Below are 25,605 nucleotides of genomic sequence, written 5' to 3' on the forward strand. Positions count from 1 at the left end.
CCAAAAATGAGAAATTCTTCAGCGAGAAGCAATTCTCTGGGTAAAAATGCCTTGTTGATGTCAGAGACGAATGTTCAGACTGCTTCAAGCTGACATGCACACAAATACTTGTTATAACCAAATTATGCAGAATCAAATCGCGGATTGCAGCAGCAGAAGACCACACTGAGTGCCCCTCCTGTCAGTTAAGAACAGGAAAAAGAGGCTATAGTTCACACAGACAAATGATTTCCGGTCTGATGAGTGTCAGTTTCTGCTGTGACATTTGGATTTAATGTCAGAATTTGGTATAAACAACAATAAAAGCATGAATCCATCCTGTCTTTTATCAGTGATTCAGGCTGGTGAATCTTTACTGGTGTGTGAGCAATATTTTCTCTGCATACTCTTAGCCCCTTACTACCAGCTGAGTGTTGTTTAAACTCCACAGCCTACCTGAGTATTTTTGCTTTATTGTTCCTTTATGACCACGGTGTACACATCTTCTGATGGCTGCTTGTAGCAGGATAACAGACCATGTCAGAGAGCTCAGATTATCTCAATCTGGTTTATTAAACATAACAATGAGTGTGCTGTACTCATATGGTCTCCACAGTCACCAGATCTCACTCCAATGGAGCATCTTTGGGATGTGATGGAATGGGAGATTCACATCATGGATGTGCAGCCCACAAATCTGCAGCAACTGTGCGATGCTGTCATGTCAATATGGACCAAAATCTCTGGTGAATGTTTCCAGCAGCTTGTTGAAGTCAAAAGAGGGTCCAACCCAGTACTAGTAAGGTGTACTTATTAAAGTGTCCAGTGGGTGTATATCTGTTCAGTGCATAACCCACAATAATATATAAACCCCTCCAGTAAAGCAGTCAAAGTCAAAGCTTGTGTAACCCAACAGTAACTTAGCTAATCAGAGTTTGTTTAGGTCAGTGGACGCCACCATCTGATTAAAAGTTACTCAGTCAAAAAATGACTTCTTAACCTGCGTTACATCACTGAGCTCGTGTGTTTATTGGTGAAATGCAAACAAAGAAAAACAAACAGAAAAGAGGCGGTGGGTACCTTTGGTTTAGCAGAGGATCATTATGTTTCATGGTGATTTAAAGCTTTATTGGCTTAGAATTCAATACAACAAATGGCAGTGTGGGGTTTTTTCTTCTTTTCTTTTTTTATATAAAACAGTATTTTCAAACACATTAGGGGTTTTAGCTATTTGTCACTTTGCTTTTGATATGGCATTAAAATATAATACGATTTGTACTTCCAATCCATGTAAAGGGAGAGTGTCTGGCCGTGTTTATGAGAGCCTGAGAAGAGAGACATTTTTTGTCAGGGTCAAACGGATGTTCAGTGCGTAGCCATGGGAAGGAAACTAGTGATATGCGGGTGCTTGGATGATGCAACAGCTGTTGGGTAAGCTAACTGCTTTCCCGGTGACTTTTTCTTTTTAATTCAAAGACTCACTGAGCCAATTCTTGCAAACTTTGGACTAAAACCTTTTCAGCCCAAGCGAGGGTAAGCTGACACATGTTCAAGCTACGAGCATGGACATTTTGTAATGAGCGCCATGAGGTTCTACTGTACTTACAAAGTTCCACAGGAATCAACAGCGAGAGAAATAGTAGGAAGAAACGAGCAAGAAAGAAAAGAAAAGCGGTTCCACTCGAAGCAAAGCAAGAAGTAAAACAAGCGCATTCAAACCAAAGAACATGACCCTGTTCATCGTCCAGTCTCATTCTTTGTCATTTTTGAACACGGAAGAGATTCCCGCTCATCGTTGACAGTGCAAGTCTAACAGGACAAGTCTTTCAGTACATAGTCTCAGGAAGCATCAGAGCAAAGAGTCCAGTTCATGGCTTCCGTGATTATGTCAGGTTAAAACAATCAAATTTAAAAAAAAGAAAAGAACAAAAAATATATATAGAAGAAAAGGAAATAAACCAAAACCTACATCTAGATTACAGCTGCTGTGTGCTATCTGAATGTACAGAAAATGCATGCGGCTCTGAGTGCTAGAAGAGCTTGGCCTTCTTTTTCATGTCGTTGCGTTTCCACAGGGGAAGCCTGTCAAACTCCTGGATCTCCATTCCAAAGATGTCAAAGAACGTTTCAGGTGCTAAGTGGCGCTAGAAGTGAGAACAAAGGTGGAGAAAAAACAAAAGGAGGGGAGGGTGGGGGGTGTTCTCAGTTAGCACCAAAGCCATAAAAAAAGAGGTCACAACAGAAACGACAAGAAGCAAATGGATACTGCATATTCCTCGCTACGGTCGTATTTGTGTAACATGCTCTTTACACAAAGCAGAGAAATGCAGTATTAATTGCAGAAGGTCAGGTGGAAAACCGATACCTCCAGTCTGGTTCTGTCCACATCCCTGGGCAGTTTAGCTCTCCCTCTACTGGTTATCATGAGCATTTCATAGGGATACACCTTCAGGAGGAGACATTCATCAGTGGACAAGTCAGATTTACAAGCTTTTGAGTTCAGCTTCAGAACAATTTACAAACCATTTTCATGAAACAAAACTATAAAATTGGAACATTTTAGTAATTCTACTGCGACACAGGGAGCACTGGGTGGGAGAACAGGTATGTGACAGGAGGCTGACTGGGTTGTTGTATTTTTTAAGTCACTGGGGAAATGCAGGTGCTATGACGTGTGCACTTTCTTTCACTTTGGGTGCCGAAACGTGCAACAGATTAGGGGGAAAACATGGAAACAGAGTTACGTAACAGGCTGTAATTTTTAGATTAATTTAAAGCAAACTAAAAAACAAAACAAAACTGTAATGTAGGCCAAGTAAATCCACATGGGTATGACTGTCCTGGAAATCTAAGGTATTTGGATTTTTTTTTTAAATAGCTAACTCCTTTGGTGCAAGAAGAAATTGATCACATTCAATGATAAGCAGCTAGAAGTTCTTTGAAGCCTCTCACCAACTCATATCCACACAGTAATGCATATACGCCATTATATACTACACAGTATATAGTGATATGAGTTGTTTGGATGACAATTTGGGCGTTGGATTCTCTACTGTATGGTGCATACAGTATCCAGCCACTTTAAATCAAAGCTATGTGCAGATGAGCATGGAGAAGCCGGCATGCTAAGCGCTAGAGTGACTTGGCAGCTCCTAAAGCAGCATGCTGAACCCGGCTAAGGTGAGCCTTTCACTTCCTGCAAAAGTATTTCTTCCACCAATGTCCCCACACTACAGGGTTTATGCCATATCGCCTCGGACGTTTTTGTTTTTTTTATCCGGATGAGATTTATTACAGTAAAAAAAACTCCATTGAAGAAGTGAACAATATATAATTTAAAAAAGAGATCTATCTACAGTATGTAGATTACAGTGTCATCAGTACAAAAAGAAGAAGATACTTGCTTTCGGTTCCAACATATTAGGCATAGATACTCCCCTGTCCATCCTTGCAAGTGCTGCACGGCCATCCTTAATGTGCTAAAGAACAGAACATACACAAATGTAATATAGTGGAAGGGGACTGCAGGGATAATGGCATGAATATGTCCACTAATGACAGTGGGCACAATTTTCACTGGATGGAGCAAGTAGCCTGGATACTGCTGTTCGGTACCTTAAGTAGTATTTACGATGGGCAGTCATTTACATGTGTTCTGAATGACTACGTTCCCTCGGGTGAGTTTTAAAATGACACAGCTACATACTGAGTTTAGCTTTGAGTCATAACACTGATAACACAACACACAGAACAAGGCATGAGGCAATGACTGTATATTGGACTTCTAGTACACTGGTTCAGCTACCGGGCTGTGCATGTTTGATTCTCATATTCGAGGAATTTGAAATCGCTCATGCCCCGTAGCTGACAATAATCCAACAGTGATGCAAGCATGTAGCAGGAGTGGGCGGTGTGCATTCAGGGCAAAATTTTTCTTGGAACCCACGTGCAAGCAAAATGTGTGATGCAAGATGAGGAGGCATGCCATGTGAAAAAGCAGATGAGGGACATACCTGAAACTCTGCAGGACAAAATGGGACAGAAAATGAGACTCACAGTTAATGGTTTTGCTGTCAAGTCCCCTGCCAAGCTACTATTTACAACACTGCTGTCCTTTGATGACACACGCGAATCATTGTGCAAATATTTCAAAATGCATGTAGCAAGCCGATTCTGAATACTGCTGCTGAATAGCTCTGGTGAAAACTGACAAGAGATTTGTTGGGTGGCTGTTTTTCGGTAGTATCTCTCACCTCTGCCTCCTCCGCACATGTCCCCGTAGCTGTTGTACTGGGTGAAATCTGTGGACTGAGGCTGCAGGAAAACACGAACAGTACATCAGCATTAACATGTCGGCATTTTCTTTCTCAACTGAGACGTTCATTTAATTTTTAATTGAAATATTTAAGGCACATCAGGAATTAGTGTTTCTGCTACTGATGTCAAGACAGACTGCATTTGAAGGTGGACTTATTATACTCATTTCCAGCTCCATGTTTTATTCTGGAACTCCAGTAAAGTAGTATTGCATAATTTAAAGTAAAAATCTTTTACAGGCCCATTATGCAACCCCTTAGTTCAGTCTAGGCCTCAAACACATCATTTTAACTTCTGTCTCTTTAAGGCCCACTTGACTCCAATTGGCTGCCCCTCGCCTGGCTTTGCAAACACATGAGAGTGCTTGTAAGGCCTGCCCCACAGTTATAACCGTGCCCGAGATGACCATATAAGAAAAATGTGTGCAACTCTGATGTCAGTAGTTGGCAAAACATTGGAAATCAAGGATTCAGAGAACTCTGCACCCTTTGCCATTAACCTCATTATGTAGTGGGTATTCATATAAAAGTATGTTCTCACCCGATGTAGCCCATTTCTTCCATAGCCAGGCAGAGAGTTAGTTTTGGTTGGAGAAGGCTGATCTGAAATATGAATGTTGGCCAATTAATAATTAATTACTTATATTTGTTTTTAGATTTTAAAAAAATGAAAATCAGGAATATACCATGTTAGAGGATATGGTATATTCTAACCTATAAAAAAAAAGGATCACCAAGCTGCTCTGTACCTGCATCACAGCTGGTCTGTTTGGGATCGTAGCGCTGAGCCGAGAGGCTTCGTGCATGGCGCTCCCTTATCTGCTCTTTTTCCATCTCCTCCTTCAAAATGAGCTTCCCCAAACCGGACTGAATCTACAAACACGCATACTCATAAGAGTTACACAGCTATCGAAAGCTTTTGGAAAAACAGATGTATTGCATCTAATATTGACCGTGTTTGTTGACGGTGAAGCTACTCGACCGACCTTACTGAGATGCTCCTCCTGGAGCAGCTTTCTTTTCAAAGCCTCTTCCTCCTCCTCTTCTCTAGATCTTCTCCTCCCTTCTGAACCTACAGGTTCCAAACACAAGCCGAAAAAAAACAGATGAACAAAAGCATGCGTATGGAAAGTCACGAAGACACGTCCCTGCAGGATTCCATGCTTCAAACATTCTTGAATAGTACGACCACATTCAATGTTTCATTCACATTTCAAACGTAGACAGAAAGAGAATAGATATGGCCGCCTTGTTTGGGCGCCGAGCAGGGAGAAATACACACAGTAAATGGTGGCGGGTCGAACGCAAATGTGAGACAGAGCTGACGAGACAGACAAACAGAGGGACTCATTGGAATATTTGACTACACCGACATGGCAGAAGTTTACACTTCGCCGCTCATGTCGAGTTTTAAAGATGTCAAGTACACAGAACAGCACAATGTAAGACAGACAGACAGAAGTTTGAAGTCAGTCTCAGTTATCTCTGTCCAAGTCATTTGTGGTTCCATTGCATACAGCTAAAGGCCCCGTCGTGTGCAGTAAGGGAAAGTAAAATGTAGAAACTGATGCTGCCTCAAGCAGAAAGTAACATGACAGCAACAGAAACCAAACAACGCTTCTTCAGTTTTGCGCAAGCAAAAAACACAAAAAAACGCAAAAGGCAAATACTGCTATGTCTGAACAAGAGTTTAAGCCTGGGGTAAAGCAGGGATGCAGTTAAGCTTCTGGGGGCAGCTATAGGGTTGGAAACAGGAGAGTTAGGTGGCAGTAAGGTGTCTGTTGTACCACTATGATAGCAGCGCGAACATGCCCAACAGGAGCCTACTGTACCTAACGCAGTGAGCGAGTAGGGCCAGCGATCACCCTCACTCCGTGAGCTGTCATCTGGAAAGGGAGCATGGGCAGCGGGGAAGGTGGCAGATCTGATGATCTCATCAGCAGACTTGCTTTGGCGTGCTATGGAAGCTGTATCTAGGTTGGTAACCATGGGAACTGAGCTATCAGTGTCTGGGTCACAGCCTAAACCACAAGTAAACATCTTTGCACCATCTGATCGTCAGGCTCAATGATCATTTAATCCAGGGTCATCATCATTTTCATAAATATATATAAATATACAGTCTTTCTTAACAAGCCACTCCATAACAGAAAAAGCTTGACCTTTTTTCTTATCATAGAAGAAGTGAAAATCGGTGGTGGATAAGACTCATTGTGAGTATTACGCGTATAATTAAAGAAAAGCCTCGAGTGTACACGTGGGTTTCCATTTTAATGCCAGATTGTGGAATTTCCTCTTACTGTTAAGTAATATAGATAGCACACGGAGAAAGACACTGTAGTGACAGTAACGCTCATCCCCCTTTGTGAGTCTCTACTTTGAAACGTGCCACAGGTCTTGCTTGTGGTACCCACTGCCCTCGCTCTTGACTCCTGGAAAATGAAGAGTGGTTATCCCGTAATTGTCACCACTCGACAAATGCTGCACAGCCTCGCTTCACCTACAGGCCAAGCGCTGCTTTTACTGCTATGACTTGTTAAGACGGACAAAGTAAAACAAGCTACAGGTCAGACATAAAAGGATTGGAGACAGACTTCAAACATTGCTTGTACACTGACGCTGACGGTGGCTATGGTTAGATGAATACACAGCTTCAGTTGACCTCAATAACACATAGAGTAGTGGCTACAGTAGTGCTTCCCAACCTTTTCAATAAGAGGAACTCATTTAGACATTCATATTTTTCTTAATTTATACAAATATTGGGTTTTGGGATTGTTTTTTTTAATTGCTTTTCGTACAACTGCCAGAGTTGTGGCCTGCAACCGTAACAACAACTTCATGTTTTGCCAGTTTTTGTTAGTTTTAGCTTCATCATCTTTGGATTTTTGTGTCCACTTTGTATGTATTTTTCACATAATTCATAACAGGTATCCGGTGGGGAATCACTGACACAAATTAATCGTCAAAAGAGAATTTAGTTTCTACTGCAAAAAAGATCATAGTATAACAGGAAAGGTACCGTGTTGTTTGTAGATGGGTGGCTTTCGATAGATGTTGCTCCCCTGATCTGAAAACAGACATGTGCAAAAGACATTTACAGACCATACCGTGCTTTGATGAGTAGAAATGGTTAAAAAAAATCTAGTGTAAAAACAAACGACAGTAAATCATGCTACACCGGGATTTACATTAAAACGTGACCTGTGATACAGCTCTATGTGTTTTTTTTATTAAAAAAAGAGAGAGGGAAAAACAAAATAGCTCCCAAATGGAGAAGAAAGAAAGGAAGAAAGAAAGAGCAGTGACAGGGTGCGCTCCAGCTCCTACCTGGGAGGTGGAAATGTTTAGGGGTCTGAGAGAGAGGCGGGGTGACCGGCCGGCTGTCGGGCCTGAGCGGTAGGGGAGAGCTCCGGCCACTCGGCGGGTCGGTGCCTCCAGTGAGAAGAACCAAGAACAGAAGGTAAGCAGGAAAACTGCAGGGGAACCACAATTTGAACGGTGCAACACACAGGGACCAACGGGACCAGCTGAAGTCATTCTGAATGAATGGGACGCATTCTTTTTACTTTGGATAAATGCGATAAATGGGGCAGAGAAGAAGCAGAGCAGAGGCGTTCTGAATTTTGAGATTAAATGTTTGGGAAACGTGTTATGGGTAATGAAGTTTGAATGTCTGTTAGCCTGTTTTAGAATATGAATTCAGAGTTAAGAAGTTAATACCACCCTGCATGCAGCAGCATATCGACACTATAAAGCAGTAAAACCTTTCTTTTTATCTCAGCCGCACAGTTTACTGGAGTCTGGAGACTCATTCAATGCAATACAATGCAAAAGAAATATTTATATATATATCCTTCGTTCAGCACACACAGAAGTATTAGTTAGGATGTAGGGTTTGGATTACTGATACCTCTCTAGTGCATGCAAAGATGTAAAGCACAAACACAAGGAGCCTGACAGCTACTTGGCCAAAGGTGAAGTCAAAGCAGAAGAGGAGCAGAGAGCATGTCAGCGGCTTAAAAAAGCATGGGTTTGACCGAAACATTTAGGCGAGAAATGTTGATGGATCCAGAATGACAGAGTGGGCACTGACGGGAGTCGCTATCCAGGTGATGATGGAGATGATGTGTTGCCTCCGGGGCGGGGGGCGCAGAGAGGGGGCAGCAGATAACAGTGGAGTGGGGCCCTTACCTTGGCTATGGGGGAGGAAGTGGTGTCTGAAAGGGGAGGTGGGGCGGGAGTCACTATTTCTGGAGCCCACACTGTTACTGCACAGGGAGGAGCAGAGCTTCTGCATGCCTGTCAGAGCCTCTGCCAGGTGGGAGAAAGAGTGTGGGAAGGAGGGAGAAAAACCCCAGGACCAGGCAATAGAAGTGGACAGTACAGGACGAGGGAAGGAGATAAGGTGAGACATTGCGGGGCAAACGATATACGGAAAATACAGAGGGGTCAAATGTTGAAAAGAAGAAATAAAAGACACCCAAAGTGAGACGTAAGGAGTATTCAAGATGAAGATTTGTTACATTCTAAAAGCAAAGTTTTATGGAAAGAACAGCAAACTCAAACTGTGTTGTAAAAGGGGCAAAACTGACTTGAAGGTAATTACTCTGCAAATGGATTGTCTGCCACGTAAATCAAAGCGAGGCAAAATAACCTCAAGTCAATTTTGGTTACGTTCAACAACACAGGGAGGGAAATGCAAACGTTAAGGCCAGGCTGAGCGAGCTCTGAATCATCATCATCACCTGTTTATCAAAGATTTTTGGATCCACTTTATGAAAACCCTGAAATCACTACAGTAATACACACAGACACATATACACAAAATGAGTCTTTTCGAGGACCTACCTGGCCGGTGAAAATGCTGCGGCGACCGTGACAAAGTGGGGGTGTATCCATGACGATTATAAACTGGTGATCCTATGGAGCCCTGACTGGTGGACCTCTGAAGGATGCGCTCCCTCCTGTCGTAAGATCCCTGTCAACACAACCGAGTGATTACACAAGCTTCTGATGAACGAGAGCGCACTACACTGGACTGTATTTACTGTCGCCTACAGCAGGACAGTGAGTTTGATGGATTCGCTCACCTCACCAGATGGGATTGGCGACATGTTTCTTGAGGACTACAAAGAAATCAAACAACTCTGAATTATAACTTTGATTTTCACAAGAACATTAAAGGAAAAGACGAATTAAACTTTGCTTCCTTTTTAGCCATGCATCTAACCTTGTCATCCGGCAAGGGGGAACGTTCCCTCCTGGCAGTGTGGAGCTGTGAAGGACCCAGACGTTCAGTGAGGCAAAAGATCTTTTATTACAGAGTGAAAAATATCTTAATCAGTAATAGAGTCCTTTGTGTTTATTATATCCTCTCTCTCTTTTTTTGTTGTTGTTGCATAAGAAAAAATCCCTCCAGAGGAAAATCATGTCTCATTTGAGTTTTATTCATGGACCGTTTTTGTGTGCACACAATGAGAAGCACGCAGTCTGTGTGTTTACCTCTCCCACACTCTCTCGTCTCTCCTCTCTCTCATCCAGGGAGGTGGTGTACATAGGTTCATAGGTAATAAGATCGGGGCGCTCAATGTCATAAATGGCTTTGACTTTTGGAATGGCAGCTAGGTCTCTGTAATCAAGGATCTCATTGTCTACTTTTGCCTAGGGAGACAAACAAAGACAAACGTGCACACGTACACAAGAGTACAGGGAGATTACTACTGCTGTGCAAGGTGCAGCTGTCAAACAGCAGTTATGCTAAAAAAGGTGTGGGAAGGGTAATATCATTGACAGTATTTACAGAATCTATTCAGACTGTAGCTCTGTTTGTGACATTTCTTACATAGATAGTTTGACCCGGTGAGCCAGGTATGCTTGAACCAGGTCTGGAACAAATACTCTCAGACGACGACCTCGTCGGCTATGAAAAAGAAAACACAAATGTGGCTGTTAGTCACATCAATACCTGTCAGAGCAGTTAGCCTACCAGGATCCACAGCCCACTGGCACCTGCATATTAGCCAGGATTGTCACCTGGATATTATGCATTATTAGTACACGGTTGGTCTTTATACCGTATGAGGGATGAGAGGGAACGGCAACCCCTGTATTTACGTTTCATGAATTATATGAAGTACTTTGGAACACTAACATGTCATCTCATGATTAAGTCATTCATTTGCAAATTTGCAAAGTGAATGAGTGATTTAGTGCTGTGATTTGATGTTCTTAAGGACCTCATGCCTGCTTATGGGAAATGAACTGTCTGAATGGCAGCAGCAGGTCTGCACGTGGCATAATTGAAGCTTTTCGCCGGATGGGTAAATGTTGATTTTAGGAAAAAGCCACATCAGTCGTCTGTGTCAGCTCGTCTGCTCCTTTAAATGTGCGAGCACCTTTGTCTCATGCGCCGTCGACATGTTCAAAGACAGGACTGAATGGCTCCGTATGACACACAGAGAGAGGGCACTGCAGGCTGTCTCCAGCAGATGGCAGCATACAGTGCACTGTGTCCTATGGACATGGTGGAACACAGGATGATGCCATCTCATAGCCAATAGCGAAATACAGTACCTGCCTTTCTGTTTTTTGGAGGAATAAGAGGGACGGAGGCATTAGCTGTGGAGGAAGGGAGAGGGGGAGGGGGGGTTCACAGGACATCACACAGGGGTTGTACCTTTGCTGCCCGACTCACAGTTCACACATACATCAAGGTGAACGTGGCCACGCGTAAATATGCATATGAACAAATATTTATATACACACACATAACACATGGAAAGGCAAACACACACACACACACACACACACACACACACACACAGCTGCTTCAACAGGCAAATTATTTTACAGCACAGTAAGTTAAATTTTAACAGCAAGGGAGTGATAAAAGTGTGTTTAGTTAAATATTCCAAACTCTATCTTTTCCTGTAAAACATTTCCGTGACACATAAAAAACCCCAAAAGGTCCCAGATTCCTACCCGCTCCCTGTGCCTTTCTTCTGTTCTCGTGGTGTTCTTGCACCCAGGATGCCAGACTGTTGACCCTGTGCAGGGAGACAGAGAGAACAGATTCAGGTTAAATTGATTAAACACATAAATTAAATTTTATTCATAAGGGCTGCTCATGCTCTAGATCAGGGGTTGTAAAACATAAGGCCCATGGGCCGGAATTGGCCCGGCAAGGACTCCATTTCGGCCCACCGGGGGGCTTTGGAAAATGTGAAGAAGGGCATAAGTTTCAATTTTTAACTGTATTTTCACAAGTTTTAAAGCTTTTTTCTATTGATAAAGACTTCAATATGGTCATTCCTAATCCACCAAAGTGATTAAGTAATAATTAAACAATCAAATAGCCTAAATAATTCATATTTTGTCATTACCTAACTATAGAAATTTGTGTTTTTTCACAATAGCTCCACAGTAAAAAAAAAAAAAAGAAAAAAGAAAAAAAAGGAACAAATAAATCTGGACCAACTGTAATTTTACACACTTATTTACACAATTATAGTCTTGCTGACAGAAATACTTCATTTACTGCAGCAACATTTCTATTTCATGGAGAAGAACTGAGATGAAATCGCACTTCTTTTTCTTATTGATTCTAGGATAAAGATTTCCCACTGCAGAGACCCAGAGCTGACAGTGTGCCGGGGATTCATCTTTGACAAGTTAAACATAAAAATCCACATAAGTAAGAAGACAAAGAAGGTTACGAGAGGATGCCGAATGGTCTGAGAAAGGAAGTGACTCAAATCATTTCTTATGTCCTCCACGGTCACCAAATCCCAACATCTAAGAGATTTTAGAGTGATGTGTTTTACGGTGTTTTTCAAATCTTTGGGAAAACAACAAAAGAAGTATTGCTCTGCACTTCAAGACTTAAAGAATGTTGAAAAAATGTTCATTTTGACCTCGTTTTCACCAGCTTTTCACTTCCATCATACTGCAGAGGAACCAGTCTCTGGGTTTACAGCGGCACAAACATGCGTCTGTGGCTCAGGAAGGTAATCTGAATACATCTACTGGAGTGTGGCTGTTAAAAAGACAGCTTGCAGAGAATAAAGAGCTTTGTGAGTGTGGTTTTTAGTGTATAATCTCCTATATGAATGTCAGACTATTATAATTTACACCCTTATGACAGAAATAACTACAATTTTCTTTACATTTTCCACCTCCTAATACTATTTCCTCCTTTATAGCTCTAATAGTTGAATAAAATCCGTTTCTTAATGCTAAACTTTACTCAACCCAAAGAGGAGTGTTCAATTTATCAGTGTCAGTTAACAAACACACACACAAAAAAAGAAGCAAAAAGGAACAAAGTTTTGATGAGGCAGCAGCAGCACATGTAGATCCGCTCACCTTGCAGATACATCTCTTCTCCTTCTGTGAACATCTGATTGCACCTGCTGCATCGCGCACAGCTGGGGTGATAGTGCTTATCTCCTGCCTGGAAAACACGGACCGCAAAACAGACTTGGCATCGTGGGGGGAAAAATGAAGACGAATGAAGCCTGCAGTGGTACAGGTGAAGCTGAGCTATGACTTCCAGGCAGTAAACCTTGTGCCCCACCTGCTCTCAGCTGCGCTCGCTTCCTCGAACAGCCCATGTTAGGAAAGAGAGCGTTTCATCAGATCCAGTGTGCCAGTAGTTTCCTTTCTAAAGGATTGCTTCACATGCAAATGGGCAACAGCGGGTGAAAAAAGTTTCCCTAAAAATGCCATTCAGCATCTTTTCACGTTTTTCTCAGTAGCTCATGGAGTCAAGTGAGGATCTGTGTGACTTTACTGCATCACATTTTGAGAAATCATTTAACGTATTCCAGTCAAACATCTTACTATTTTAAAAAGATGAATATGATGGTTCAAAACGGCACAGTCAACCTGCTTTCAAGTATCCGACCGTCCGGCTTTGTACCTTCCTTTCATAATGTGCTCCAGTAAAATGGTCTGACAGCTAGAGCGCCCAAACTTCCGTGTATACTGACGTACCACTTTGCATGTGGAGCGTTCTGTTAAAAAGCCCAAGCAACCTTGACCACGGGTGATAAATATCCAAATGAATCGCCTGCTGTATAACAACCCTCATTAAGAGGCAAGTGGCTACTCAAAGATATGAAGCCACAGACTAATATTTGCATTTTACTGCATGAGAAAAAATGACTGTAGAAGAAACTTTATAGTGCCTTCTACCCAGCACTCTGCCAAACTCAATTCCCTTTCAGCTATAATAAAAGTACTTCTGCTACATGTGCAGCGTACCATTACAGACACTCCCGATTCCTCTCGATCTCTAACAGCACCGTTAATGACCCCTACATTAATAAGCCATTCGCACTGCACTCCCAAAAGGAACAGACTATATGCAACCTGCTGATGGCTTTACAGTATTTGGCCTGGGTCTTGGGTCAGTGATTAGGCTTTCAGACTTTGGCTTTGGCTTCACTGATCCACTGGCAGCGGCTCAGGGATGAGACCCAGCAGCCTTTTCCTATTGTCATAAAGGCCTGCCTTAGTGTTGGATTACTGTAAGCCTAGTTGGCTAGCAGTGACATTTTCATACCATTAAATGACACATAACTCAGTGTCTGACCGGATCACTCTTTGCAGAACAAGCAGGCTTGCATATGCTGGAGATACTAGTGAACAGACACAGTGTAAAGGACATGCGTGTTTTTTAAGCGCAGTTCTAATAATGCCTAAAAAGTGTTTCATAACAGGTGATAGCATGGGGATACCAGTCACACTTTTTAAATGTCAGATCACATTCCCTCTTATATAATATTTATATCATTTATGGCTGAGCGTGTTTTTGCAAATGTGTATTTAGGCAGGAGTTGAGAAGACCTAAAATCTGCTAAGAGTTAATCTTCTAGTTGAATACAGTCGTGTCAAGAGTCTGTTTGGCTCGGTGCAGAGGAGATTACACCAGAGATTATCAAACTACATTTCACAATTCTGCTCCATGCAACATCCCCTGTGTGTGTCTGCATGAGAAGCAGAAAGGCAGACACACTCTCAAGTATTAAAGACATCTGAATCCAAAATAATGCAAACAATCTAAACTTTAATTGTACTTTCCCAAAAATTATGATTAAAAATCATTTAAATTCTAGTGATTTAAGGATTTAAACGCTCAGGATTCCCTCAAACTTACCTAAGGCAGGTTCTCAGGAAACTCAGAGGGCGGCCACACAAAGAGATATCTGCGCATACTATGAGTTAAATGTGATATGGATGCGTGTGTGTGTCCTTACCTCTAGCACCTTCCCTGTGATGAATTGATGGCACGCCTCACACTGAACTCCAAAATGGGTCTGGTAGTCCTTCTCACAGTAGGGGGCGCCATCCCTGTGAGGCGAGAGAGACACACGTGGAAACGCTTGACAGTGAAATATTACATGGAGCGTGAACCCTGTGCAGGCCTAAATTCAAGCAAGCAGCCTATAATCACAGCAGATATGTGCTCCTTACTTGCTGATGTACTCCCCGGTCAGCACTTTGTTGCAGGCCTTACACTTAAAGCAGCCCAGATGCCACTGTTTGTCCAAAGCAAGGAGAGCCTGTCCGTTCTTAATGTCTCGGCCACATCCTGCGCAATCTACGAAAGCAAAATAGGCGTTGTTTAAAAAGAACACACACACAACAAGAACATGAGTTAAAAGTTGAAGGAAGAATCTAATTAATACTTTGTTTGAAGGTTTGTTTAAAATAAAAGTGCAGCCTTTACATACTAGCTGAGGCATCTTGTCACTTCTGATCCAAGACACTAGATGGTGATAGAGTGTAACCAGCAGCGTTCTGACAGCTTCCTATCATCCACTTCTCTCCTATCATGGTTCTAAAAGCTCCATCCATAAGCAAGTAGGATCCCAAGGCTCTAAAAGTGTAAGAGGTTGGTTTCTAAATGAACAATCTTCTTGTCATCTCTTCTTTAATGAATAGAGGATGAAAGGAACGCAGAGCCGACCGCAACCACAGGGGATGATAACTACGTGAGGCATAACAAGGTTGGGATGATGACGTGAGCAGAATCAGCATGCCTTATTTATAGGTGACCTTGTCTAAAAGCTCTCGAAACACCAACAGAGACACCAGTGGGGGATGAGGGAGGGAGAGAGGCAGCTAGAAAGAGCAGGAAGAGGAAGAGAAGGAAGAAAGAGAGGATCCAGAAGAGGAGGGGGGGTTTGAGGGCCACACAATCCAGAGGAAATGCACGGCCATGCATTATTTAGCGAGACCTGTCCTTGGTGTTATACATAAAAGAAAACGGATGGTCTGCACATGAGGCTGGGAGAGGTGGAGGATCTCCCTGAATGCTACAAGTTCTTTGTTTTTACTTCAATTGTAACTAGGTTTTAAGGGAACTCCTGCACTGTGATGTGGAAAAGAACCATTTTTAAACCTTAGGATTTCACTTCTGCTTTGCCTTCTGCTCACCTTACATACAAGGTCTTAAATAATCAGGCCCAGTCTTATCTTAAAGACTACATAGCACCATATCACTCCAGTATGCTGCAGGCTTACTTGTGGTTCAGTTGACAGACACCCTCTACTTTTAAGATCAGATTTAAATCTTTCCTTTTTGTAAAAGCTTATAATTAGGGTTGAATCAGGTGACCCTGAACCCTCCCTTAGTTACGCTGAAAAAGGCCTAGACTGCTGAGGGCTTCCCATGATGGTTCTACCAGAGGTTTCTTTCTGCTTAAAGGGAGCTTTTCCTTCCCACTGTCACCAAATTCTTGCTCAGAGCGGGTCGTTTGTTTGTCAGGGTTTTCTGTCTATTATATAGAGTCTTAATATTACAATATAAAGCACCTCAGGGCAACTGTGTTTTGGTGTTACAGTATATAAATAAAACAGAATCAAACTGGCAGTTTGGCATGTAGGGAAATTTACTTTTGTGCCAAAGGTTTGACGATCGCTTGATACCACTTTATCATCTTTATTTATCAAATATGAACCTTCCCGGCAGTATTTTCCCAACGGTACCTGAACCTCTCACTAATTAACAGTTTTTAAAACAATAAATCTTGTTTGTTTAATCATTATGAAAACAAAAGAGTGAAAACTATTGACTAACTAACTTACAGCTATAACTTCATATCAAATACAGTGGAAGGCAAAATATCAGACTAGTAGTTTATTTGGCTTCAATGCCGGAAACAGTTACGTACAAACAGTTCTTTAAACCGAGAATCTCTAGATTCATTAAAAAGAATTTTAATGTTAGAGTGCTTGACCAGAGCGGACCCTACTCATTACACTACACAGCCCTGTGGTATATATTCCCCATGATCCCAGGCTCTGTTGATCCCAGGCACAGCTGTGCGAATATTCTCTTTAAAATTCTCACTAAAAGTTTATTTTTCTTTTATTTATTCATTTTTGTTTGCTTAATCAAAGATGAACACCAGCTTTTTCTTTACTTTTGAGTCTTTTTGATCTGCGGTTCAGCATTACTCTTGAACTTGCTTGGCCTGATTCTAGCAGCACCGACTATCACACAGTTAAACGTCGAGCACATTTAGACAACGAATTATTGAACATGCAGCTTTCCTCACAGCCAAGCTGCAGCAGCACCTGCAAGTCTGGAGCTTAAAGTGTGCAGTTGTGGTGACGTGGCTTTGTAGACGTAACAACAATCCAGCATGCTGCTGATTATCTTGTGCTAACTACATTGGCCTTTAGAGCTTTTCCAGTGTGTCTCTGGGCAATCGCTCACAACTGTTTAAGATATCAAATAAATCGAGAAACACCTTTTTACAGAAGTCATTACTGGTTCATGTAACTTCTCAAGTTAAGAATTGAAATACTTTAAAATTACCATGTGGATAGAAATGACTATAAAGTCTGTGGGTACAAAGTTTATGAGTAAGTAATGAATGACCCACGGACAGGCACAACTCCACATTTATTATAGATTTTCACATTGAACTGATTTTAAATTAATGCTAATAATGTGTGGGCAAGATGACTGATATGGACCTGAAAATTATTCTTCACAGCCAAAATATTACCACTAAACTGACTGGTCAACAGCTACATTAAATGCCACGTATGAATCAGGTCTGGAGGCTACGATTTTCCAGACTTTTTGTTTCTCTAAAACCAAATAAATTCCAATAATTCACTTTCAGTTCAAGTGTAAAGTCTATCAAACTATCATTGTGTGAAGGTTAATTCCTTTCTGTTTGTGTAACAGACAATGGCTACTCACTGCTGGAGCCCAGGATGTCCTTTGGTCCTGGAGACATGGGCTCGACACAGTATTGACAGAGACAGTCCTTTCCATTAAAGGTCACCCTGTCCCCGGCAGGAAACGGTCGTCTAGAAGCGGGGTGACATGAACAACCAGTCAACAAAGCTGCGCTCCCATGGTAAGTGTAAGAGTTTATTAGCTGTGGCTTGCAGGTTGTTTGACGGTGGTGAAGATGACAGGGCCCAATGATGCGGATGTATGTCAACACTGTCAGCCTGGGGAGCTCATTTAGTCAGATGACGTAGACATGACACACAGCATGCTACTGTAAACTGTCTACTGGAATTACTCCTGCCATGAACTTTGCTTGTCCATGACAATCATTCCACGGAAAATTAAATCGTAGCTAAAATGGAGAGTCACAAATGAATCCAAGAAAGTAAGACATGAGCAGCATTAAAGAGAAGCACCTGTGTTGATTTTGCTATATTATAGAAGATATATTTTCAACTCAGAATATCATGTAACTGCAATTAGCAACTTTTCATACTTCACATCCCATATTTTATATTTTAGAGCTTATTTTAACACCTTATTGCTGCTTGTTGGTGCTCATTATTATTTTGCAATGCAATCACACTTTTTCTGCAGTCCACACGCCAACCTGGTGAAAGCAGTGAATGTCTTACTTGCAGATGGTGCAGACGAAGCAGGAAGGGTGGTAGGTCTTGCCCAGAGCAGTAACCACTTCTCCCTCAACAAAGTCCCCACAGCCATTGCAGCGGGTACCGTGCATGCGTTGGTAGTCCAGCGTGCACAGATAGTCTCCATTTTTCATGAAGAAGCCCCCCTGGGCAAGGTCACAGCCACATACTATAGGAGACACACAAATTGGCACTCAGTGAGTCAGGTCATTTAATGCTTTAAGGCGTTCAACCATCAAGGTTCACAACTTGTCCATGGCTCAGTGGCTTTCTTAACAACTGCTAGCCTGGAGTGTGTGAAATGGACGATGACGGGAAAATCACTGAAAAACACATATTAATAGCTCTGTGTGTACAATGGGAAGCAGAACGAAAAATCCTCTCATCAGCAGTGTTCACAGCCAGGCTATTAAAAAAAATCTTCTCGCTATGAAACACTGTTGCATTTAGAGTTCACGTCTATCAGTCTGTACTACTCTAGCAAGGCTTTTTTCACTTTAAAGGTTCAATGCAACAACAATTCGGCAATTGTCCAGCCCAGGAAATAGCTGTGATCTGTTTTGGAAGATAACTTGCTCAAAATGTTTGGTACTACACTGATAGCCTACTACAAGCTTCCTTCTATTCAAATGTAACCTTGTCATCTACACAAACATTCAAAACTGACAAGGTAAGAAATAGAAATTCACAAACAACTGAGGTGTTTGTGTGACAAATAAAATATTTTTACTACGTACTCGGAATTTGTATGGCTGAACTTTGTGTTGGCATTAAAACTGACTTAAATAATCATATGTGTGTAATAAAAAAATCTGTGTGTATAAAAACTATCAGTTAAAGTAAGTATTTGTCTTTCATATTTTACTCAGAACATAGTATTCACTTATTAAAGAACATTATTAGATTTTGTTTTAGGAATTCCAATTACACTTTACATTAAACAGAACATCAGTCATTGCAACATAATGAGAGAAGGTTGCACATTTTCATCATCAGCTTGCCCGTACAGAATATTTCAACCCTCCATAATAATCACTCAATCCGTGCAGTTCACCATTTTAGCACCGAAGAGAGAGCCTGCGAATTTAATAGCCCTTCAGAAATGCCAGAGCTAAGAGGGAAAATATTTTGATGTTTGAGATAACTGCACCTAATCATTCTTATGCAATGAGGCACGCTAAATCCTGGGGATGAATGGGAGCGGGTGAGGGAGTGAATCAGATTTAATTGCATTAAGACTCAGACATGATGAGATTAGCTTGTAAACTAAGTGAGTCAATAGGAAAACCAGCAGTGGAGATTTGATGTCCAGCTGCCCTGGCTTTTCAAAAGATACATGCCATTATGTAAAATGCCTTTTTAGAACCTCAGTGAGGTCGACTTATTGAATTGAAATGAAAATAACTGCAATGAAACAGAAACTTTTGTGCATTTAATGAAATTAAAGTGTACAAAAGGAGGCTATTTGGGATCCATCTGCAAAGGCATCTCTGAGTGTCAGAGCTCAGTCAGCCTGAGGATTACTACTAGTGAGGTTGGAGACTGATAAAAGCATACATCCAATTAAAGCAAGGACCAGGACACCGAGTCTTTTGGCTACTAAAGCTGTACTAGTGTCTACTTTGGCAACCTTCTCATTATCCTTATCATGCTTTTATCACTCCTGTGGCATGCACATGTAAAGGACCAAATTAGGCACTAATCTCACCGTTTGCTTGTGTTATTCTAGGCTCTCGATGAAGTAAGCTAACTCTTAGCACTCCAGTCTTGGATTAACTACAAAGGTTTTAGCAGGGCAAGACCTGAGCTGAAGTGAGATGGGTTGGTCAGCTGTGGGTGGCTACATAGTACTCATGCCGGAGTGCTAGAAACCTATCGGTAATAAAGCTTAATGAACAAGGATTTGCACTGTCTCTTGTCATAGTAGACAGGATGGCACTTTAATTGAACAATGCAGGTCTGAGAAGTGAAGACGAGTCATGCCACCATGCATCCGTCCAGTCGGAAGGTCACAGAAAGGACGTTGTGGCATTAAGGGACTTGACTGGTCCTATAGTTCAAACTTTGTATGGACGGGATGCATTCTGGGACAGCAAAGGAAGAAAGAACTGTTTATTTGCACTATCGTGCTTCCTGAGTACAAACAGCGAGGAACATTCTTCATAACAAAACAAAAAAAAAAAATCAAACCAGTTCATTAAGTAGCACAGACTGAATGAAAGGCAGCTAATGTCCTACTATTGTGACAGGATCAAATTAGCAGAGAATTTTAAAACTTCACACTTTGGCTGCCAATTTTCACATAACTCCCACATTTTTCTTCTCCCGTTTAGTCTTAGTGGTATGAAAGATCATTTTTAAATTGTAAACACATGACTTATTTACTAACAACTGGTCTGTATTTTAATATTAAAGGCTTTTTGACATGGAATAAAGGTGAGAGAAATCACATGCAGTAAATACTAGTAAAGATATTTACTCATATATAATCCCCAAAGCAGTTTACCTCTTTACTGGAATTCTTGGTAACACTTTATAATATGGCACAGGAATAACTATGCTATAAATAAATTGAAGTAGTGTGTAGGCAATTTTAATTAATGCATAACTGCATGATTTTAACAAACAATATTTCCTTATTTTCCATCCTAAGTACATTTTTTGGGACACATTAGAGAGTGGATTAATCTTTCATTTTTACATCTTTACTTTGTTACATCTCCATCTTTATTATTCACACCAAGCCAGCTTTTTAAAAATACAATCCTTTTGAAGGTTATGTTTGAAGTGTGGTTGAGGAGAAAAAAAAAGATCATAATCAACATCAAAGGTGTAAAAAAACATTAGCATGTAAAAATGCAAGGTAATAATCTAAGAGAGGAAAATATTGTTTGTTTTTCTGCAGAATTGCTATGAAATTATGTACAAAATACTTCCACTGTACTCAAAATTACTTACAACATAATTTGTGTTTCCTTCTCATGTAAAATACCAGAAGTTATGCAATACTTAAAATTACTACTTAAATTTACTTACAGTATTACTATTTCTTTGTTTCCCGACTTGTTATCCCCATATTCTAGCGTACCTAATTTATTTATTTGTAGGAAAATATAATTTGATTATAATTTCAAATAAAATATGTTGAAAATGTATTTATTGTATACTGTACCTTTACATGTGAAGCACTTGAGGTGAAAGTGCTTGTTCTGCACCCGGAGCACCTCGCCCTTACATGGCTGCCCACACTTGTAGCACTGAATTAGGGGCTTCTCTGTAGAGTGGTGGCGTGTGTCCTGCGCATGAGCCACTGCAAAAGAAAGCAGACACAATATCAACATTACTGCTGAGCTGTAATGCTGATGAGCCACGGGAATTGCTAGACGTGGCAGTCAATACGGTTTTTATGACATCTCTTATAGTCAACAGTTAGTCAACATTAGCATGCTCGGCACAAGGACCTGAATCTGCAACATCTCACAAACACCAGAGCTGAAGAACAAGTGCTCAGAGCCTGTCAGCGTCAAAAGAAAAAGAATGACATTGAGCAGGACAGCGCAACTTTGGGTTCTTGGCCAGAGAGACTCTCTGGAGAACATCAGTCTAAATATAGTCTGTCTCCGTCAGTTGAGGATGGACAGTCAAAATGCTGAGGGGAGCATGGCTTGGTAAATAGAGCACTAAAAGGGTATTGATAAAGACTGTTTCACTATTGAGTTTAATGTACTTTCATTCTCAAAGGAAAACATAATTTAGAGTTATGGATCATTTACTGTCTCTGGCTAGCTTATCGTCCCAATAATCATTTGACTCTTTTTGACATGTAAGCGCAAATAAAGCTAGAGTCCATCCGGCAATGGGGTCACACTAACTGCAGAACCAGTGACTTCTGAGACAACTCTGCCTGCTGACAGCATCTTTCCTGTTTGTGACATTGTTGCACTGGCAAATCTTTGGACAAACTGGCAGACACATAAACACTGACACAAAACCACCTGCTCCAGTAGATGTCCTCAGGACCACATTTTTGAATGAAAACACAGACACACACGCTTAGACTCACAAAGTAAAAACCAGCCTCTAATAAAACAGAAGAGACGTCACTTTTGCTGTGACTGAGTAACTCATTCTATAAAAGCCATGAATGAATAAAACAATGGTAGGCAGCAAATAACAGTTTTATAAAGGCAGACACATGTCCATGATGTACTGACAGTGTGCACGCATGAGGAGAAAGCGAGAATGTAAAGGAGCGGAGCCACTTTATAAAGGACACGAGTCTTTTAGTGCCGCTTGGAGCTTAATGTTTATGTCAGCATTCTATCGCGCTCAAGATGACAATGTCAGCATTGCTGATGTTATGAAGGTGCATTGCTCACTATGTTAGCGAGCTTAGATTTATTGACTGTTAACGCATTCATATACATTGGTGGTAATTATTATAAATTACTACCAATCACAAACACAAGAAGGTCTTATGCAGTATACACCAAATATTCAAATTTGGATTAATTGAAGATTAACTGAACTAGATTAATTGAAAAAAGACTGTTGGAACTACACTTCATGTCACTCCATTTAATAGTTATTATTAATCTAATGGCTCTCTTCCATAGTTTCCTGTTCCCTCACCTCCATTTGTGGCAGATGGCTGCCTCTCCCAGAGCCTGGTTCTGCCTGAGAGTCTTCCTGTTAAAAGGCCGTTTTTCCTTCTCACTGTCGCCAAGTCTTTAGCTTACAATATAAAACACATTGAGGCGACACAAGTCAGGGCAATCATAGGTAATTCCTATGGGAACCATGAATGTCTAGACCAAGAAAGGCGCCAGTCTATCAAAAAAAGTTGGTTCTGTGGACGTGAAAATTGGGATGGTATCCGAGGATAACCAAACTCAGTGAGGACCATCTTTAAGGCCATGAATGCCTATATCAACATTCAAAGCAATGAAACAAACTGAGAAACAGATTGAGATATTTCAGTCTGAACTAAAGTAGTGCAACCACAGCCTACCTTGGCTATAACATACTTGTTGTTCAGCCTCAGATCTTAATGTACAAACACATTTAGACATCACGTTCTTGGTGTGAGGTATTTTGACCATCGTTAGAATTATATAAGGCTAGGCTATTAATGGCAAGCAGCACCAGCATTATTTTTAGATCCACGATGTATCAGCATATGGCATTCCTCACTTAACACTTTGGGCATCCCTCTTAAAGACAGACGTTAATCTGCCACTATTGCACGGAACGTAAATACCGCTGCAGTGTCGCACTGCACACAGCTTATCAGCTGTTTGAAACCAGCAGATTATTTGACAGTCGGGAGCTTTAGCTGGCAAGGAGGCTTTCGCTTTTCCTTCTTTTGTTACTTCTTTCTGTCTCTTTTTCAAACAAAGACATACCCACACAAATATGCAGAGTCACAGTGAGAACAGACATGAAAGGCTCTTTTCTCTTTCTGCTCTGCAGTAGATCATTAGTCTGCAAGGCTAAAATAAGACACCGCCAAAATAGCGAATACTGAAATAGTATCACGAACAATCGATGGTCTACCAAAGAAAGAGATTACTCTGGACTTCTGATGACTTGCCCTACCTTGTGTCCCATTATTTACGTTTAGACTGGCTTACTAATGTTTAAAGATGGCAGAAAGAGAAGTCCAATTATTTTAAAAGGCATTTCAGCTATTTTTGATTTAAACTTGACTAAACCTTTATTGTGGCAACTCCTAAAAGGAATAACAACAACATAACATTATTCTATTTACATTTTGAAACACAAAGGTACAGAGTAGTTGTGAGATAACAGAAAAAAAAGGTGGACTATGAGTGGAGGATCTTTCTCCTTGGTGTTTCTGATGTGATTACACTCAGCAGGACAATGACTCATTTCTGGGCGAACCAGACTACTGTAAGAGTAAACGGAGTCCCAGCAGCTCTGTATGTGACATTGCACCTCGATGGAAAAACAGAGGCCATCTGGGTAACCGCTCTCATGAAAAATATCCAATCCAATAAGTCAGCCTCAGGAACATGCTAGAACAACTTAAAGGCCAATTCCATTTCCTTTTCTTTCTTTCTTTTTGGTCGCATTTACTCGTACCAGTAGCAATAACACTATGCTCATGAAGGAAACTGACAAGATTTAGTAGTATAAATCAAACGAGGAGGAAATTTTATATATAATTGTATATTTCTAACGATGGTCTAAATGTTAGCTGATCAGGCCAACTTGTACTAAAACTGACAAATGAAGTAACTACAATGACATAAAACCAAGAGCTAGTTTAATACTTTAACTTAACATTAATCAAATAAAAAATAACTAAATACCTAAGTCAAATATCAAATGAACAAAATAAAAATAAAAACATTTAAAGTTGCTGCATCTCCAAACACCCCCATTAGCACTTCCTCTGTTTGGGAATGCTACATTCCAAGGCCCATCTTTTGTTTATTTGACACATGACCTTAGCTGCCGGAAGCCTGACAAGTGAAATGTGTGTCAAAAACGAAGACAAGAAAATGTGTTCTACAAAGTGCTGGTACATGAGGTTGCTGACTGTGCCAGTACAGCAGGTTACTGGCTTTCTTTTTAGCAATCAAAACAACTTTCATAATGTTGCTATAAAACAAAATAGTAAATCAGCAAGATGTCATGTGATTTTAAAGGCTTAACCTTTAAAACTTGATTCATTATAACTTAAGAAAGGTACAACGAGCTGTAAACACAGAAATGTCATACAAACATCGTTCAAGTTAATATTCAACAATTAGCATACCTGACTACCATAGCATTTTCTGGATAAAGGCCCAGTAGTTAAATTGTAACAAATTAATTGCTTTTTTTTCAATCCCTATCCCAGCTTTATTAAAGGTGCCTTCAAACAAACCCAATATTTCACACACTTTACAATGACTTAAGTCACTGCTAGCACTAGCAAGCTAGCTAATACCACCCAAAGTAGAAAGAAGTTAACTTTGGAGTTACTGAGAATCCCTACCTGAGAGCACCTACCTCTCCAAAATCAAGCTACATTAGCTAGCTAGCCTGTAGCCTGTCTACTAGACCTACACTAAAATGTTCTGAACTCTCAATCAAACTTCAACAAAAAGCCACTTCAGCAAAAAGTGTCTGTACTACTTCGGGTTAATCTGTGTATTGCTGCCTTTTATAGTTGGCATAATGGAGGGTAAAATGGTGCAGTGGATAACACTGACCTCACCAGCTAGCATGACCGCTAGGCTAATTTGTGAGTCTTGCTTAAAGAGTATAGAATAGGCTTGAATGACTGCATGGCAAAAATGTGGCTATGACTGTGGCTTAGACTGTGAATACAACTTTATAAATGCAACTGCAGTACATCATTGAATTTTGACTTGTGTTTTTTTATACA

General features: G+C 40.9%; 1 protein-coding gene across 18 annotated transcripts in view; it reads right to left on the reverse strand.

Moving 5' to 3' along the window:
- Positions 1–1,060: 1,060 nt before the first annotated feature.
- The window catches only part of ablim1a (actin binding LIM protein 1a), a 41,288-nt gene continuing 16,743 nt past the window's right edge, over positions 1,061–25,605 (reverse strand). For 4 of the 18 annotated variants that reach the window (XM_080288069.1, XM_080288064.1, XM_080288059.1 and 1 more), the window contains exons 2-22: positions 21,379–21,516; positions 18,192–18,375; positions 17,521–17,630; positions 14,775–14,901; positions 14,558–14,651; positions 12,663–12,750; positions 11,280–11,344; positions 10,141–10,218; positions 9,801–9,959; positions 9,529–9,573; positions 9,389–9,424; positions 9,147–9,276; positions 8,490–8,609; positions 7,626–7,730; positions 7,318–7,365; positions 6,128–6,316; positions 5,282–5,367; positions 5,045–5,168; positions 4,837–4,898; positions 4,233–4,293; positions 3,687–4,000 (exon numbers count right to left, since the gene is read on the reverse strand). In XM_080288069.1, the coding sequence (XP_080144195.1) occupies positions 3,831–4,000; positions 4,233–4,293; positions 4,837–4,898; positions 5,045–5,168; positions 5,282–5,367; positions 6,128–6,316; positions 7,318–7,365; positions 7,626–7,730; positions 8,490–8,609; positions 9,147–9,276; positions 9,389–9,424; positions 9,529–9,573; positions 9,801–9,959; positions 10,141–10,218; positions 11,280–11,344; positions 12,663–12,750; positions 14,558–14,651; positions 14,775–14,901; positions 17,521–17,630; positions 18,192–18,375; positions 21,379–21,516 (2,219 nt within the window). In that variant the 3' untranslated portion in view covers positions 3,687–3,830. Of the gene's footprint in view, positions 2,124–2,344; positions 2,426–3,383; positions 3,459–3,686; positions 4,001–4,232; positions 4,294–4,836; positions 4,899–5,044; positions 5,169–5,281; positions 5,368–6,127; positions 6,317–7,317; positions 7,366–7,625; positions 7,731–8,489; positions 8,610–9,146; positions 9,277–9,388; positions 9,425–9,528; positions 9,574–9,800; positions 9,960–10,140; positions 10,219–11,279; positions 11,345–12,662; positions 12,751–14,557; positions 14,652–14,774; positions 14,902–17,520; positions 17,631–18,191; positions 18,376–21,378; positions 21,517–25,605 lie in introns of those variants that run through there. The other 14 variants (XM_080288067.1, XM_080288065.1, XM_026190460.2 and 11 more) reach the window with 13 other exon arrangements.

The sequence above is a fragment of the Astatotilapia calliptera genome, chromosome 13, assembly GCF_964374335.1.
Source record: "Astatotilapia calliptera chromosome 13, fAstCal68.1, whole genome shotgun sequence".
In the NCBI taxonomy this organism is placed as follows: Eukaryota; Metazoa; Chordata; class Actinopteri; order Cichliformes; family Cichlidae; genus Astatotilapia; species Astatotilapia calliptera.